The sequence below is a fragment of the Physcomitrium patens genome, chromosome 18 (genome assembly GCF_059467195.1).
Source record: "Physcomitrium patens ecotype Gransden chromosome 18, ASM5946719v1, whole genome shotgun sequence".
Classification (NCBI taxonomy): domain Eukaryota; kingdom Viridiplantae; phylum Streptophyta; class Bryopsida; order Funariales; family Funariaceae; genus Physcomitrium; species Physcomitrium patens.
In genome coordinates, this window is record NC_143427.1 from 14,532,662 (window position 1) to 14,547,198 (window position 14,537).

The following is a 14,537-nucleotide window of genomic DNA, read 5'->3' on the forward strand; positions in this document are numbered from 1 at the left end:
AGTTTAAAAAAAATTAATGATTCATCAATATTTATCATTATTCATATAGAGTGCAAGTATGGTCGGAACTTTAAATCTGTATCGCCGCATCAGCAGATGCCACTACTTGCTGAACCTCAACTGTCTGGCAACGTGATTACCAATGCGCTGCGGATTGGAGATTTATTACTTCGACGGCGGGACGATATATTCTGTGCGTCCCTCACCCTCTTAACTCGATGCCTCATGCCAAAATCAGTTGTGAATAAAGCTGCTCTGCCAAATTGTGAATTAGATTGAGAAGTGCTGAGTTCTTGAGTGGATGTGATAGAATACTTTGGCAGCATTTTATCCATGTGTAACTCGCAGATGCACCCCGCCGGAAGGGACACACACTCGGACTAGATTTATATTAAAGTTTGCGTGAGGGGTAAACGTGATAACTCGGGATAGGCACCCAAAACAAAACGGACGAGGTAGACTGATGTAAAACCCAGATAGCAGGCAGTCATGACCTCGCAGCAGGGGTCATTCTGACCGCATTATGCACAGATATGCACGCTGAGGGGCATGATCCTCGCAGCGCGACATCCAGAATGATTATCCTGTGGGAACAGGTCCATAACCATTTTACTTTCAGCAAGTTGACTGCTACAGTTGAAAGATGATAGTGCAACCGTAACTGACAACAAACAGCTGGGCGCAACAGACTTACATGTACAGTTAACCAGACATTCAGACAAAGATTGTTGCGGCCAAAGAAAAAATCAACCATGCTCAATAAACCCTTGCAGAAATAATTTCGCAATCAGACTACACGTAAGTAAAGCCTGGAGATACAAGGAGTAGTTTGACTAAAAAAATCCTCCATTCTTGTTGGAGGGAATCAACAGAGCAGAAAACAACATGAGGGCAAGGACATGCCCAAGGAGTGATCTGCCAGGCTAATGGGGCAGAGAGTTGATATTATTCTTGTAGAAGAGATTATACAAGACTTCAAACATTCCGAAAACCTAAATTATGCAATGAAGAGTACTGTAGATACTTTCTATGATTTCGGGGCGGAGTTCCGGTGATCCTTTCGAGTGTGGAAAAGGGAAGACAATAAACATGAGCAACGTCTGTTATCAAAAAGGATCCCAAAAGCAGAGAAAGCATCATAAGTGTGGGGAGAATGAAGGTTATGAGCAAGGACCTAGATCCGCAGAGATGACATGCATGGGGTACTCGGAAGAATTTGCGTACTCGAAGGCCACACTCCCGCCTGCTCGTAGCGGCGCACCGCCCATCACCAAGCAGTCGTTATACTTGATGCGCTGGAAGACGCGAGAATCAAGAGGCCGCGCAGAAGCAAACGCCGCACACGCCACATGGATGTTCCTCAGCTGGCAGTTGTGGTTTATGCACAAGTTCGTGATCTGGACGCTGAAGGCCGGAATGCCGTTGCTGTTCCCACTCTTTCCCTGAGTGATACTAATGTCCGCCTTGGTGCAGGAAGGTATCGACGCGCGCAGCTTCCTGTTGACGTAAGTCTGCGGGTGCTTCACGGAGAACGCAGCAGCTACTCCTAACGTCAGCTCCCCTCCATCGACAGTGTACAACAAACAGTTGACGAAAAGCACGAAACTACAGAGCCATAGGTAGAACCTAGTCTTCAACGCCATAGCTGTGCCTGCACTTGATAGCTCAATGCTGGACAATCTGACTGCAGAAGCTCATGAAACCTACAGTCATAAGGTGAGAGAAGAGTCATACTAGAACTCAGAGCCCGGCGATGGCTGCAAAAGGTTACGCATCTTCACAACAAACACCATACAAGCATGATGACAGCCCCAGCCCTGCAAAATGCCGCCCCTCGAGTATAGACTATCTGCATCTCGAGTGCTTGCCATCGAGTGCTTGTACCCCACACATTACGACGTACCACTGCACAACTACCTACACAAAAACTTCAACGTCGTGGCCGCCAAGCTTCCCTGGAACGCTCTCGAAATCCCACGGCCTCACTCGCATCTCACAAATTTCCACTGCTTCCTTCTCTTCAACTCGCACAAGAGGTAGATTTATGTAGGACATACACGGAACTCTAAATTGGGTATTATGGCCGCCGCTGAGACATATACCGAATTGCGGGCTGCACAAGCTTCAATCAAATTGGATCAAAGCCAATTGTACCCTCAAGGAGATCCAACAACTTCAATGACGACAGGCTAAAATTGCAGGGACACTCTGAAAAGACCAGAAACCTACAAGACTGTTGCTGATTTGCATCCGGATTTAGCAAAATTCTGACAACAGCGCCCTCCAGGTACTGGATGGCGCAATCAACCCAGTACAAGGTGAGTCAATTTAAGTCTTCATGTAACCGTGCGGAGCTGTTAGCTAGCCTTCACAAGTCTACCAATTTTCTGCAAATTATCACGACACTAATAAGAGAGACCAGCTACTACATTCTCCCTGCGCCTTGTATTTCCGCGTCCATGAGTCCATTAATGAGCTTCAGTAGTAATGGGTGTACGCCAAAATGGCAGAAGAGCGCTCAGAGACGGTCGTTGAAGGACACCCGCATTGCATGAGCGCCATGGGAGTAAATATGAGGCCTCAATGCTAGAAGCTTGAACCTAGTGGTACACTCCAAACTTCCAGAACATTCGGTTTGACATGTGTGAAATTGCTGCAGCAGCACACTAGGGTTACCGTAGCAAAGAAAAACATCATCCTGAATTTTAGGGTTAATAATAGTAAGTCGCATCAGTCAGGGAGGACCAGATTGTCTTTAGATACCGGAAATAAAAACATTTGTAAGGCTTGACATCAAGGTAAAGAATGAAAGCAGGTACAAGTTTGCAGGAAGTAATTAACGGTTGCAGAATCTGTACCTGCGTAGAGAGCTGCGTTGACTTACATGACGGTCAGGTACTTCCATGTGGAACGAAATGAGTGCACAAAACCATCTGATCATTCACTACTGCATTCACAAAACTTCAACCACATTAGGAATTGAGAGAGATCAATCAACCATCGCCAACTTCTTGAGAGAAAAATGCACATTAGACGTATCACAATTTCATGAATCTTCTGGCATGGAGCCGTGATTAATAGATGTTACAAGTCTAAGCTAAGACCTCCGCGCTGTGCTCAGGATATTGGAACGCCCTGGTCTATATCATTACAGCATGGACATTGGAGCAAACACTTCAGAGTTGAAAATTGCTCAGAACCTACTGTACTAAATTCTAAATACTACAAAATGCTCAGTCCCAAAGACTTGAGGAGGTATCACTCAAGAAATCATCATGAGTGGGATGAAAGCTCAAGGATACGTACCGTTACCTACTAACAACTCATTACAGAGTACTAAACCTGAACTCGATTGTGCGAGTGTAGCTGATCTGAGAACACTCAAAATAGATTCTGCCTAGTATGACAGGATCGTTTCCAAAATCTAGCGACACACAATATCCATCCGCAACATAAGCGTCCACGGACCTCTGTCAGGGAACCATTACCAAGCATCGATTTTTCCAGAGGCTGTTCCTTCTTGTGGACGAAGCAAGCCGTGGGCGCCCGCTTTTCTGTATCGATGCATTTCCTTCCACAGCTTGGACTCGGGCAGCTCTAAAAACTCCAGATGTATATATATATATATATATATATATGGTTGGATATCCCAATCGCCCTGGTTGAAGGGATGTTTGAAAATCGTAGCCAAGAGCCAATTTCAGATCGTTCGATTTCCACCGTAAGAAACCAAATGAGCTGAATGTTAAACTCTTTCAAGCTTTCATGCAGATAAAACACTTGATAGCACATTATCGATCAAAGCTAGAATAGTGGTATGATTCGACCTCGTGGTACATGAGTGAGCATGACAGTAATCGAGGTGCTCACTGAAAAGTTAGACGTCTTTGTATAATCCCAGCTGCTCAAAACAGTCGAAAAAGTCTGATAGTTTGCAGCACTTATAATCGCAAATAAGGGCCATGTTGAATGAAGTAAAGAATAGGAGACAAAACCAGGCAAATAAGAGCAATTGTGATCGCCAGAGCCTCACGGTTCTCCATTTCTTTCACTCTAATCCTGCATTAAAATTCACCCCAACAAATGAAACTAAGCACATTGTTCCCATGCAAAACAAAGTCACACAGTCTATTAGATGAAAAGAACCAGTGAATACAGCGAGCTATCTGATTAATGAAAATTCATAAATTTGGAAGACATACTATTCTCTCAACAAGCATGTATCAACCATCTATGATTCAGGAAAGATCGAGTACCTCATTGAATCCATGTCATTCTGAAGGGCATCAAATTTCGCACTCAATTCAGCATCCAAGGCCTCGTTTTCCAATTCTCGCTTCATTTCCTACACAAACGTCCACGTGCCGCCACAAATACAATCCGTGGGCAATCAACATCCGTGGAGAGGAATCGCATATATTCCATGCCCGCAACAATGTAGCCAAAGAGAGACAGGGTATACACTGGTACTTGCAAGATAGCTATATAAACCATGATATTTATCTAACGAAATCAATACAAACCGAAATATATGGGAGTGTGCATGCGTGTAACCAGACCGAAGGTAGTCACACAAGGATCCATTCTACTAAAGATGGAAATCCAAGAAAACGTAACTTAGAATGTGCCAAGCGATTAACATATCAACAACCAATTCAAAATACTGAAGCAAACAACTGAGTCAAACCATCGAGATCAGTTATGAAGGCACAAGAAGAAACATCAAGCGAACAAGAAAACTTACGATTTTATGTAAGTGGGCCACAAGCGAGGAAGCAATAACAGTCTCGTTTCTGATCTGGGCGGCAACAGCAGCAAGATCATTGTCAATGTCGGCAAACATTCCTTTATATTTCTCAAACAGGTCTCCAAGATAGCTGTCAAGTAGTGAATGGTTAAGCTCCAACTGCTTCACTTTCTGCATCAGTATTTTCAACACTGACTCTCCAGACGGTCGGCCTGATAAATGTAGCCATCCTTCTTGAGGACCCCCACTGACTCCCTTGGCTGGTTCTTCCTTCCGTCGTACCTCAGGATTAACGTTGCTTTCACATTCATCCTTCATTGGTTTTTCGAGAGGATCCATTAGTAAATCGGAAGGATCCATGTCATCACCCGTATCATTCGGTTTAAAAGACTTAGTTACACCTTTGTCAGAGACACCTTCACCAGCACTGGCACCGCTACTACTCGAACCTGTTGTCCCATTTGGTAGAACACGTCGACCGCCTTTCCCCAGATCAACATCGTCTCCAACAATCCAATCTTCCAAAAGATGCTCAATGGCATCAACTCCATGGATTTGTAAGACAGTCAATGTGCAATAAAACTCTGAGCCATAATGTGTAAGCAAGTGGAGCTTCAAGGTACGTACCCACTTGGGCTCTGGAAGAGTGAAATTTTGGATGTGCCTGACATTTTCAGCTTCAAAATTCCCAAGAGATATCCACTTCTCTGTTGGGTAAACCTCAGGACTACCAAGAAGCTCGAAGTTCTTCACATTTGAGGAATGGTATTCAAGATTGCCTATCAAGACAGTATCAACAAAAGTTTCTTCTGCCAGTTCGACAACAATGTACTTGTCCTCGGCACTGCAAGGATTCCGTAAGTACTTGTCCTTGTCTGGCACCAACAGGTTTGAGGCTCCTTTTGCATCCTTGTTAGAGGCAACCACTTTCGCGCCATGTGAGACAGCAGCATAATTGAACCTCCCATCCGGATTTTGATTTTGCGGATAATGAATACTACCACTGCCATTCACCGTACGCCGTTTCTCAAGAACTGTCTTCTTATACTCATCCAAGCTCTTGACCTGTGTTACCCGCAATGGCCGACTCAACTCCTGTTGTACCTCAACTGACGTATCAGACTTCAGAAGTTCCTCCTTCACGGCTTGATCTGCTGAAGATTGGGTAACAATCTCAAGCGGAACGATAGGAACCTCAGAGGGCTGTCCCAGTGATGGTGTCTCGGTGGTCTCAGCTTCACCTGAAGGTGTTGTATTAAAGGGATTCCCAGAAAGACGAAATTTTGAAACATCAGCACTAAATGCTTCAACAAATGATGGTCCACACAAGCAAACTCGAGTTGCCGACTGTGTGAGATGGTTTATAGTGGGCATCTGACAAAGTGGTTCACAGGAAACTGAATCCGTGAGGGAATCCCTCTGACAGATCAAGCATGGTTTGTCAATTACGATAGCTTCTGAATCGCCCGATGTTGACAACCTTTCGCGACTGCAACACATCTGATCCAGAAATGGTAATTCTGACAACCATGAAATAGTACCATTAGGTGAACCATGCTCCAAAAGCTGCACAGTGGATGCATCGCTTTCGCTGCTATGTCTGAGACAGTCAACGCCAGCTACACCCACCAGGCAAAACTTGAGAGGTTGCCGAAGGCCTGAACTCCAGGGAAGAGAAGTAGCTCCATTTCTCCGCGAAGGAGCTTCTTCATCAGCGATGAAAGCAGCTGACTCCACTGGAAAAAAATCATGGCCATCTTCAGCTACAGAGCTTGCCGAGGCGAAAAATGACATGTGCTTTTTGGATGCAGAAAGCTCCTCATAAAGACTTTTCCCCTCAATTGTATGAATTATCTTCGTACCCAAGCTTTGGGTGTCACCATTTGCAAACGCCATACTGCCATTGACGACTGAGCAAGCTCCTGCGTCGAGATGCTCTGTGTCGTTAAGATAGCACCATTGACGACTCAGATGTGAGGCATAAGACTTCTTGGAATGCGATTCTCTTGTTTTCGACAATGAAGATGGAGCTGCTCGGTTCCTTGCTGCAAGGATAGTAGAGTGAAAGAATCCTGCACCCGATTCCAAGTCCAGCAAAAGTGAACATAGTATACCTACCAATTCTCCCAACACAAGTACCGAGACGCCGTTCACAACATTAATACCTCCTACAAGGCGCGCAATGACGCGATCTGGTTGGATCACTACTTAATCAAGATTTACAAAATCATAAATTGCAAGTTTTTCCCACGTAAATTACCGTAGATTTAAGTTTCCTCAAGGAATTATGTGTAGGGAACAATAGTTCGCAGGGAGCTGATACTCAGGGTTCAGGGTTCAGGGTTTAAATTTTATTTTAAAAGGTTACTAAATCGGTTCCACAAAGCTCGAAGCATGAATTCACGTCTCCTTTCGTAATGGCGATATTAAAAGATAGGAAGGTGACCCTCAACGATAAAAAAGTCAATCCTCACAGATAAAACCAGAAATCCATCGTCCGTATAACTACTTCAGAGGAGTTGCGAAATATGTTTACCATATGAGGATGATTAACTGCCTACTCAATCAGTCACACGTCGAAATAAGACAACTACACAGACTTCGCCCCAAATTTTGCATTATTCCACGAATGCGAAAAGCATTGTAAGAGAGGTCTGCTAAAGATCAAGAAGATCTTCGAACGACTAACACATCGACATCTCAGTCGACTCGATGTCAAATGAACGTACACGGACCTAAAGCATTTTAGTCACTGGAAACCCAACCTTGGATCAAAATCTGAAGCAACAAAGTTACAAATTAGTCCTAACTTCATAGTCCCACGGTGTAACTTTCTTAGGACAGCGGTACTCCATCGTAGCACCATTAGTCCTAACTTCAAAATACCACACCGCCTAATCTCTAATTTATAGTTCAACAAATGTGACTGCAGGATAATGCATTCCTAAATCCCCACCTTACTTATGCCACGACTCAGTGGCGGTCACACTCCAAGACATTCAACTGGAGCAGACAAAGAGCGAGAACCCAGATTCAAAGATTACCTTCAAGATTTGGAAGCTTTTCAATTGACGGGAAGAGCAAGACGAGGGGGACGAAGACCAATAGCGCGGCTGGGATCCTGGCCACAGCAAACCACGAAATTCCGTAGCTGCCATACCTTCTCCGGCCGTGCTCCGGCTGCAGGAGTTCCTTCTGACTCAACTGATCACCCTTACATCTCTCAATCCTCTCCGACTTCTTTCTCGTCGCCTTTAGGTGCTTACTCTTCGCGACTTTTTTCAGCATTTCTTACACTCTTCCGTGCACCAAAATCCCCGATCCCACAAATCGCCAGACTCCTCAAAGCCTTTTCCTCAGATTCAACCACGACGCACATCACATTACAAATCACACGGGGACTCTGCCGCAACTAGCAGGTCCACCTTCCTGCGCAGCATTGGCACCGAGGATACACCGGTGCGCCTCACAAATACGCTCCACTCCAGCCGCATCCGCCACCAAAATGTCAGAGATCGGCGAAATCCACGTCGTAAATCTATTCGACCCGCGTCATGCAGGCGCACAATCAGCCGCGGCACTTAGAAAAGTGGGCTGTCCGTGCTGCGATGATTGTCATGTTTCTTGCGCACGACGCCCCCTTTTCTCCCTGTTTCGCCCAAAATCCACGAAATGCCAACATTCACAAGACTCCGCTGGTCGGTTTCACAGCATGTGCCCCTCTGACCCCACCTCCACGGAATCTCTCGACCTGCCCGGGCTGGTCTCCGAGATCCATTGCCTCCCTCTGCCACCTCTCCCTCTCGCAGACCCTGCGACTACTGACACGATTGCGATCTCAGTAAAACCACGAATCCCTCTGCTACGAATTTTGTGATGGACCCGGGCAGATCGCGTCTATTTATGCAGATTTCGCCACCTTCGCCGTGATGGTTTTTATCGGGGGCCCATCATTAGCTGCGCTTTGCTGACCTGGTGGGAATTGACACGGCTATGGCGTCGCCTCGGATTTTATCCTTGCAAAAACTATATTCCAGTTAAAAAACAAAAATCAAAAAGCTTGTGTGATCCTAGATTAGACAAACCTTCCAGCTCGGAGTGCCCAAGTGTGAACAGATGTGTCGGCAGTTTCAGTTTATTTAGATCACAGCTGGCAACGCCCTCACTAAGCCACTGACCCAATTCACGATACACGTGTAAAAGGCGCCAGCACAGCAACTGCCAGGTCAGATGGGTCTATCTGGAGTCTCGTCAAGAGTCGCAAAAGAGCTGCTGACTGTGCGCACCACGTCTGCCATTGTGCCACGAGATCGTGCGAGGTGGCAAGCTTCGGTTTTCTCCCCGACAGTGAGAACGGGAACAGAATCCTCGTTCCAGCTGTGCAGTGAACAATGTCCACCTCGGCGCTTTCTTATTGGTTGATATTACCTGACGTGGCACACGACGTGCCATCCTCCTTACGCATGTTTTTAGCTCACTGAGGAAATAAAATCCAAAAACTGATTTGAGTGGACCAAGTTTAAATCTTTTGGAGGATTGGATTTTTAAAGTTGTTTGTCAGATTCGTAAAAAAAATATGTAGTAAACGTAATACTATTCATAACATAATTTACTCATGTTTTTTGACTAAGTCATGCTCTCCTTTTGAGTATGGTCCTTGCATCAAAAAAATTAAAAACGACTTTCAAAACAGGAATTTCTCCTCTTTATTGGATTTGTATGTCATAGTTTACTACTAAAGATTTTCTTTCAATAAATATATATTTATATATATATATATATATATATATATATATAGAAATAAGGAATCCTTAAATTGACCCATGCATTTACTAAATCAATCTACCTATTTCTAACCATCATCAAAACATTCTCTACTACTAGATCCGTATTGGTTGGTCAATTTAACAATTCCGTATGTATATATATATATATATATATATATACTTTTGTTCTTTACAAATTAGAGTGTAAAAAACACATATTTTGAGATTATGTCAACTACGAGCTACAAATTAAGCAGGCTGTTCTTTTAGAATAGAGTATCAAAGCATTGTCACAACTTTCTTTTGGGTTAATAATGATTGACGGTAAGTTTCATATTTATTAGCTATGCCTTCTCAAGCCTCTATTTCTACACAGATGTATACATATTTATTCAAAAAATATATCTTCAAAACTTACAATGTCAACTTTACGATATTTGTCTCAAATTCATAAATGAAAATTTTAATCTGACTGCAGCCTATGAAATTCAAAATTTTGTATCACTTAACTGTTTCTTATACTTGTGTTTCTGCTTTTTATTAACATAATTTCTACCAACTGCATTAATAAACAAAAACGAAGATCACAAATCGTTACTTTGAAATTATTCAAGCTATTAATGGCACACAACTACTGTTCTGGTGCACCATTTTTTTTTGTTTGTTAGTATTACAAAGTCACAATACTTATGCCATATTCATATTATTCATTGAGTAACGATTGCAGCTAAAGAACGTTTAAATTTTGTAATACATTCCTTTTAAGTATACTTGGAAAACGGAGTGTTTCTTTACAAATTGAAAAAAAAACAAAAAAAATCAAATCAAATCAAATCAAAGCACTTAGTCATTATTAAATAATATTAACAACAACAACAACAACAACAAATTTGAAGGTTAGCAATCTTTAGTTGGGATACCAAATAATTGAATGGACGTCACTGATTTCAAAAATAGGTTTTTCCTTTTATTGTCATAACAAAATGAAAAAAAGTATATCTTTCAACCAACACTTGAATTAAATACATTTTTTTGTTTATACTAAATAAAGCTCGAGCTTAAATTCATAGTTAATATGTAAATTTTGCAAACTAGATAACTTTAAAATTTAAAAATCACATCAAGTCGTTCGTTTATCAGGCTAATTATAATTGATACCAATACAAATTAGTACATCTTACTAAAACTGAAACACAAATAACTTGTTATTGATTGAATTCTCTGTCTCTTTTACTTATTTATATATATACATATATAGGTGTGTGTGTAGATATATATATATATACATACACACGAGTCTAGTTTAAATGATTTCAATACAGTAAAATTTCAACTGTTCAAACAGTACATAGTTAGTGTTCAAACAAGTTAATCATAGCATTTTTATATTTTTTTTATATTTTTTGAATCCAAATTCAACACACGAATAGGATGACAGAATTATTTGTTTTAAACAAAGAACATGCCCTGCAAACTTTTCAAAAACCATCATCTCAAACAGCTCTTTCGAAAGGTTCTGCACAAAGCACCAGGTCTGAAAAAGCTTCAAAGGCAAAAAACTAAAGTGCTCACACACACAGTTGCTGTTACATAATTGTTGTTGTTGTCCTAAGAGGTTCCATTTCCATTATTTCATCTCCACATTCAATTCCCCAGGTTGGTTGCCATGTACAAAGTCATATACAAATATCTGGACATGGTTGAATCAGTCCGCGGAGATGAGAAGAAATCAGTCCCTGCATAGAACGAGCTCTGCAGTAGTTATACACAAAAACAACGTTGCCACACACATATAGATTGGGTCCCACACAACGCTGGCGGATTCAACGAGGCAGCGAGAGAGTGAGAGAGAGAGAGAGAGAGAGAGTCACACCACTACCACCATAGCCAAGATATAAGAGATTGGATGCTGCAAAAGCAAGACTGATGGATGATTTGCATGAAACCTGACAGCCACACTACCATAGCCAACACAGGAGAAGCAGAGCTCCTTGCTTTTGTGGGGGTACCCACGACCTCGTCCAGAACACTGCTATCTCCAACATGAGCACGTTTCAGGCACAGGGTTGTCATCGTGGGGTTCATGAGTTCACGGGGTCACTTTGGCACTGTAACGTTCATGCTGCGGTGAGGGAACAAGGTCCTCTATTCCTGAAACAACTGGAAATTTCTTAAAAAACAACGTTTCACACTGTGGGTTCGAGAGTTTGCAGCAGCAAAAGACGGTCACCTGCTTCCAAAGGACTAACCCGGCGGGGCTCGGGATGAGGACTGACTGATACTCGGTGATGGAGACAGTAATCGGTCCCAATCTCCGCTGACCTTGTAATTGTCCTGGCTTCTCGTCCGCGGCTGGATGGAGAGTTGTCAAAATTCCAGAGTTGTCACAAAGGAAAGATGGCAGCGGCAGTTAAAGAAGACGAGAGTTCGTGGGTTAAGACTTCGGAACCTGTTCCATTCTATAACTTCATAAGGTTGCACAGAGTGTAGTTTCGTCAAAGGACAGTGCTGTTACATGCTCAGGACCCCGGCTTAACGGAGGTGGAAATGCGAGAAACGTTTTTGTCGTGTTGATGAGAATGTTTTCAGTACTGGAGGAGAAAGAAACAAATGTAGACGAAAAATATCTACCAATCAATAGTAGTCATTCTCTGGAAGTGCAGAGAAACATGCTGCACATTCATGGACTGAGTCACATCACGTTGATATTCTAGCAACTTATGTAATAAGATTGAATCGGCCGAAGAATTCTCACGGCATACGAAAAATCAAGCTCTCCAAGCAGCTCCAATCCGTGATGATCATGGGGCATTCACAATGTCACTGCCGCTTCTGCATGGCGCTGCAGCAGCTCCGTTCTCTTACTGCTCCTCATAGCCTCCACAAGCCACAACACCCCTTCCTGTATACCAGATCCATCATAAGCTGAAATTCCTTGAACCCTTGATTGTCTGTCCTTTTGATTCTTGAGCTCTAAGAATCGTGACAACTCCTCAGGATTGACAGCGTTCGGCAAATCCTGTTTATTTGCAAACACCAAAACCGGGGCCCCTTGCAAATCAGGATGTCTGAGCACCTTCTCTAGCGCGGATTTCGTATCCTCGAACCGGGTATTACTTGCGGAATCTACGACATAAACGACAGCATGAGCTTCCTCGTAATACTTTTCCCAAATGGTGCGAAGCCCTAATTGCCCTCCCAGATCCCAGAAGATGAGCTTTGATTTATGAGCCTCAACTCGACCAATGTTGAGACCTACAGTGGGTACAATTCGGTCTGGCGGTAGACCTTCTACGTCAGAATAGAGGGTTTTAAGCTTCTCCAGGAGTGTAGTTTTCCCAGCCTTGTCAATCCCCAGTATGAGGACATGAAACTCCGCTTTACTGAAGAGGTATTTCCACAGCCCATAAAGCAAGGAAAACATCCCGCCCGAGCCCTAGCACGCCCCAAATTACTGCACAAAATCAATGACTCCGACTCTGATATAATGATTTTCCCAACACCAAAGTACGGGATCACCACAATCTGAGATAACCCACAAAAATGGCGCGATGGATAGGGTTTAAAGCCAAGACATGTGACAATTTACATCTTCCATTCGCCACCTTTAGACTTCACCGGTCGTAGGATTATATTGCGCACATGTGCCCTGCAAAGATCACCACCGCCTCCAGCCCACAAACTCTCCTTGTCACATCTCATCAGCAGCCCTCAGAAAAACTAGTACGAAGAGATCTTCATTGATAAAAAAATATAAAATAAAATAAAAACTCTCAGTCTTAGGGTAATCCGAAAATAACTACACAATCTCCCACTATGTCCCCATCGCCACACTCACAACCCACAACTTCGCTGCCGTCGAGAACACAAACTGCACAACAAGCTGCGTGTATTCATCCCTCCATGAAAGGCCCTTGCGTAGTCCTCCCGAGCGGATCCTAGCCACCAAAAGCAAACATCCTCCAGATCTCTCTCGAGTCAGAAGCTTAAATTAGGTGGCGCGATTGAATTCCACATACTGTGGATCTCGAGAAGCTACCAAATACTCTTAACTTTCTAAGCTAACATCAGGAATCCGAGCAGAAGAGAGACCCTATCCCTTCACAGATCTGAAATCCAGTGAAGCGATGCTCCCAACTGCGAAGAGAGCACCAAGTAGGGTCTTCCACGGCAACAACCGTGCCATGGTAGAGAGCCAGAACACGCTTCTCCTCAAGTCAGGGACGACAGTTCCATTCAGAACCTCGCGGATTCTCAACCACCAGGACGGTTCCAGCCCTTGCGTAGTCCAGAACAATGCGAGGAAAATTACAGACACCCCCAGTCATCACTTGACCTGAATGTTTTGGATGGTTGCAAAGATATATTAGATTAAAATCTTTCATGTTGTTGTAACGCTTGTTTATTATTCTTCTAACTATTTTTCACAACAAATTCTAAGCTTGTTGCAACAGAGAAGAAGAGGGGAGTTTCAATCCATTTGTTCATCTCCTATTGCCTCCTTTAAAACCTAGTATTATTATTGCTTGTTGACTTCTTTAAACTTGGTACCATGTTCACATGTTTATTGCCATTTTAAAGTCTAATTTAAATGTTTTCTGGGGTTAGTTTCTTTCTTTGAATTTGATAGCAATGTTTACATGATTGTTAAGTCTAATGTTAATGTTTGTTGTTTTTTATGGTCCTACTACTAATTTTTATATATTTATTGTTTTTGAACTCAATATCAGCATTTGCAAAGTTTGCTATTTTTTTTGAAGTGTAATAATAATGTTGTGTTGTCATTACCTCCTTTAAGTCCAATATTAATATTTGCATTCATTAAGTCTGCTACCAATGTTTGCATGGTTGTTTCATTTTTACACCTCATACTAATGAGAAAAAAATAAAAATAAAATAGCCAAATTTTTATATTCCCAAGGAAATATTATGGCACATTGCAATGGCTTTTTTGGTCTAAAATTAGCATTTAGTTACCAATAAAGGTTTTTTTTTAAGTGTCATAATTATTTAAAGAAGCATTG

General features: G+C 42.6%; 3 protein-coding genes across 4 annotated transcripts; all 3 read right to left on the reverse strand.

Moving 5' to 3' along the window:
* Window positions 1-446: 446 nt before the first annotated feature.
* On the reverse strand, window positions 447-1,643 carry LOC141046496 (TPD1 protein homolog 1-like). Its single transcript, XM_073540745.2, has 2 exons — window positions 1,175-1,643; window positions 447-584 (listed from the first exon to the last, which is right to left on the reverse strand). The coding sequence occupies exons 1-2, from the start codon at window positions 1,641-1,643 to the stop codon at window positions 580-582; spliced, it is 474 nt and encodes a 157-aa protein (XP_073396846.1). The 3' UTR covers window positions 447-579.
* LOC112295171 (uncharacterized) lies at window positions 817-8,223 on the reverse strand. 2 transcript variants are annotated; one of them, XR_016498355.1, is made up of 6 exons: window positions 7,792-8,223; window positions 4,745-6,819; window positions 4,257-4,345; window positions 3,489-4,059; window positions 2,859-2,947; window positions 817-2,653 (listed from the first exon to the last, which is right to left on the reverse strand). XR_016498355.1 is itself a non-coding variant. In XM_024546398.3 (4 exons), the coding sequence occupies exons 1-4, from the start codon at window positions 8,033-8,035 to the stop codon at window positions 3,942-3,944; spliced, it is 2,526 nt and encodes an 841-aa protein (XP_024402166.1). In that variant the 5' UTR covers window positions 8,036-8,223; the 3' UTR covers window positions 3,045-3,941. The 2 variants fall into 2 exon arrangements, 1 of the variants encoding a protein (XP_024402166.1); XM_024546398.3 differs by lacking the exons at window positions 817-2,653; window positions 2,859-2,947 and having other exon boundaries at window positions 3,045-4,059.
* A 3,838-nt stretch (window positions 8,224-12,061) lies between these two features.
* LOC112295529 (uncharacterized) lies at window positions 12,062-13,789 on the reverse strand. The gene has a single exon (XM_024547263.3). The coding sequence runs from the start codon at window positions 12,935-12,937 to the stop codon at window positions 12,326-12,328; it is 612 nt and encodes a 203-aa protein (XP_024403031.1). The 5' UTR covers window positions 12,938-13,789; the 3' UTR covers window positions 12,062-12,325.
* Window positions 13,790-14,537: the final 748 nt, after the last annotated feature.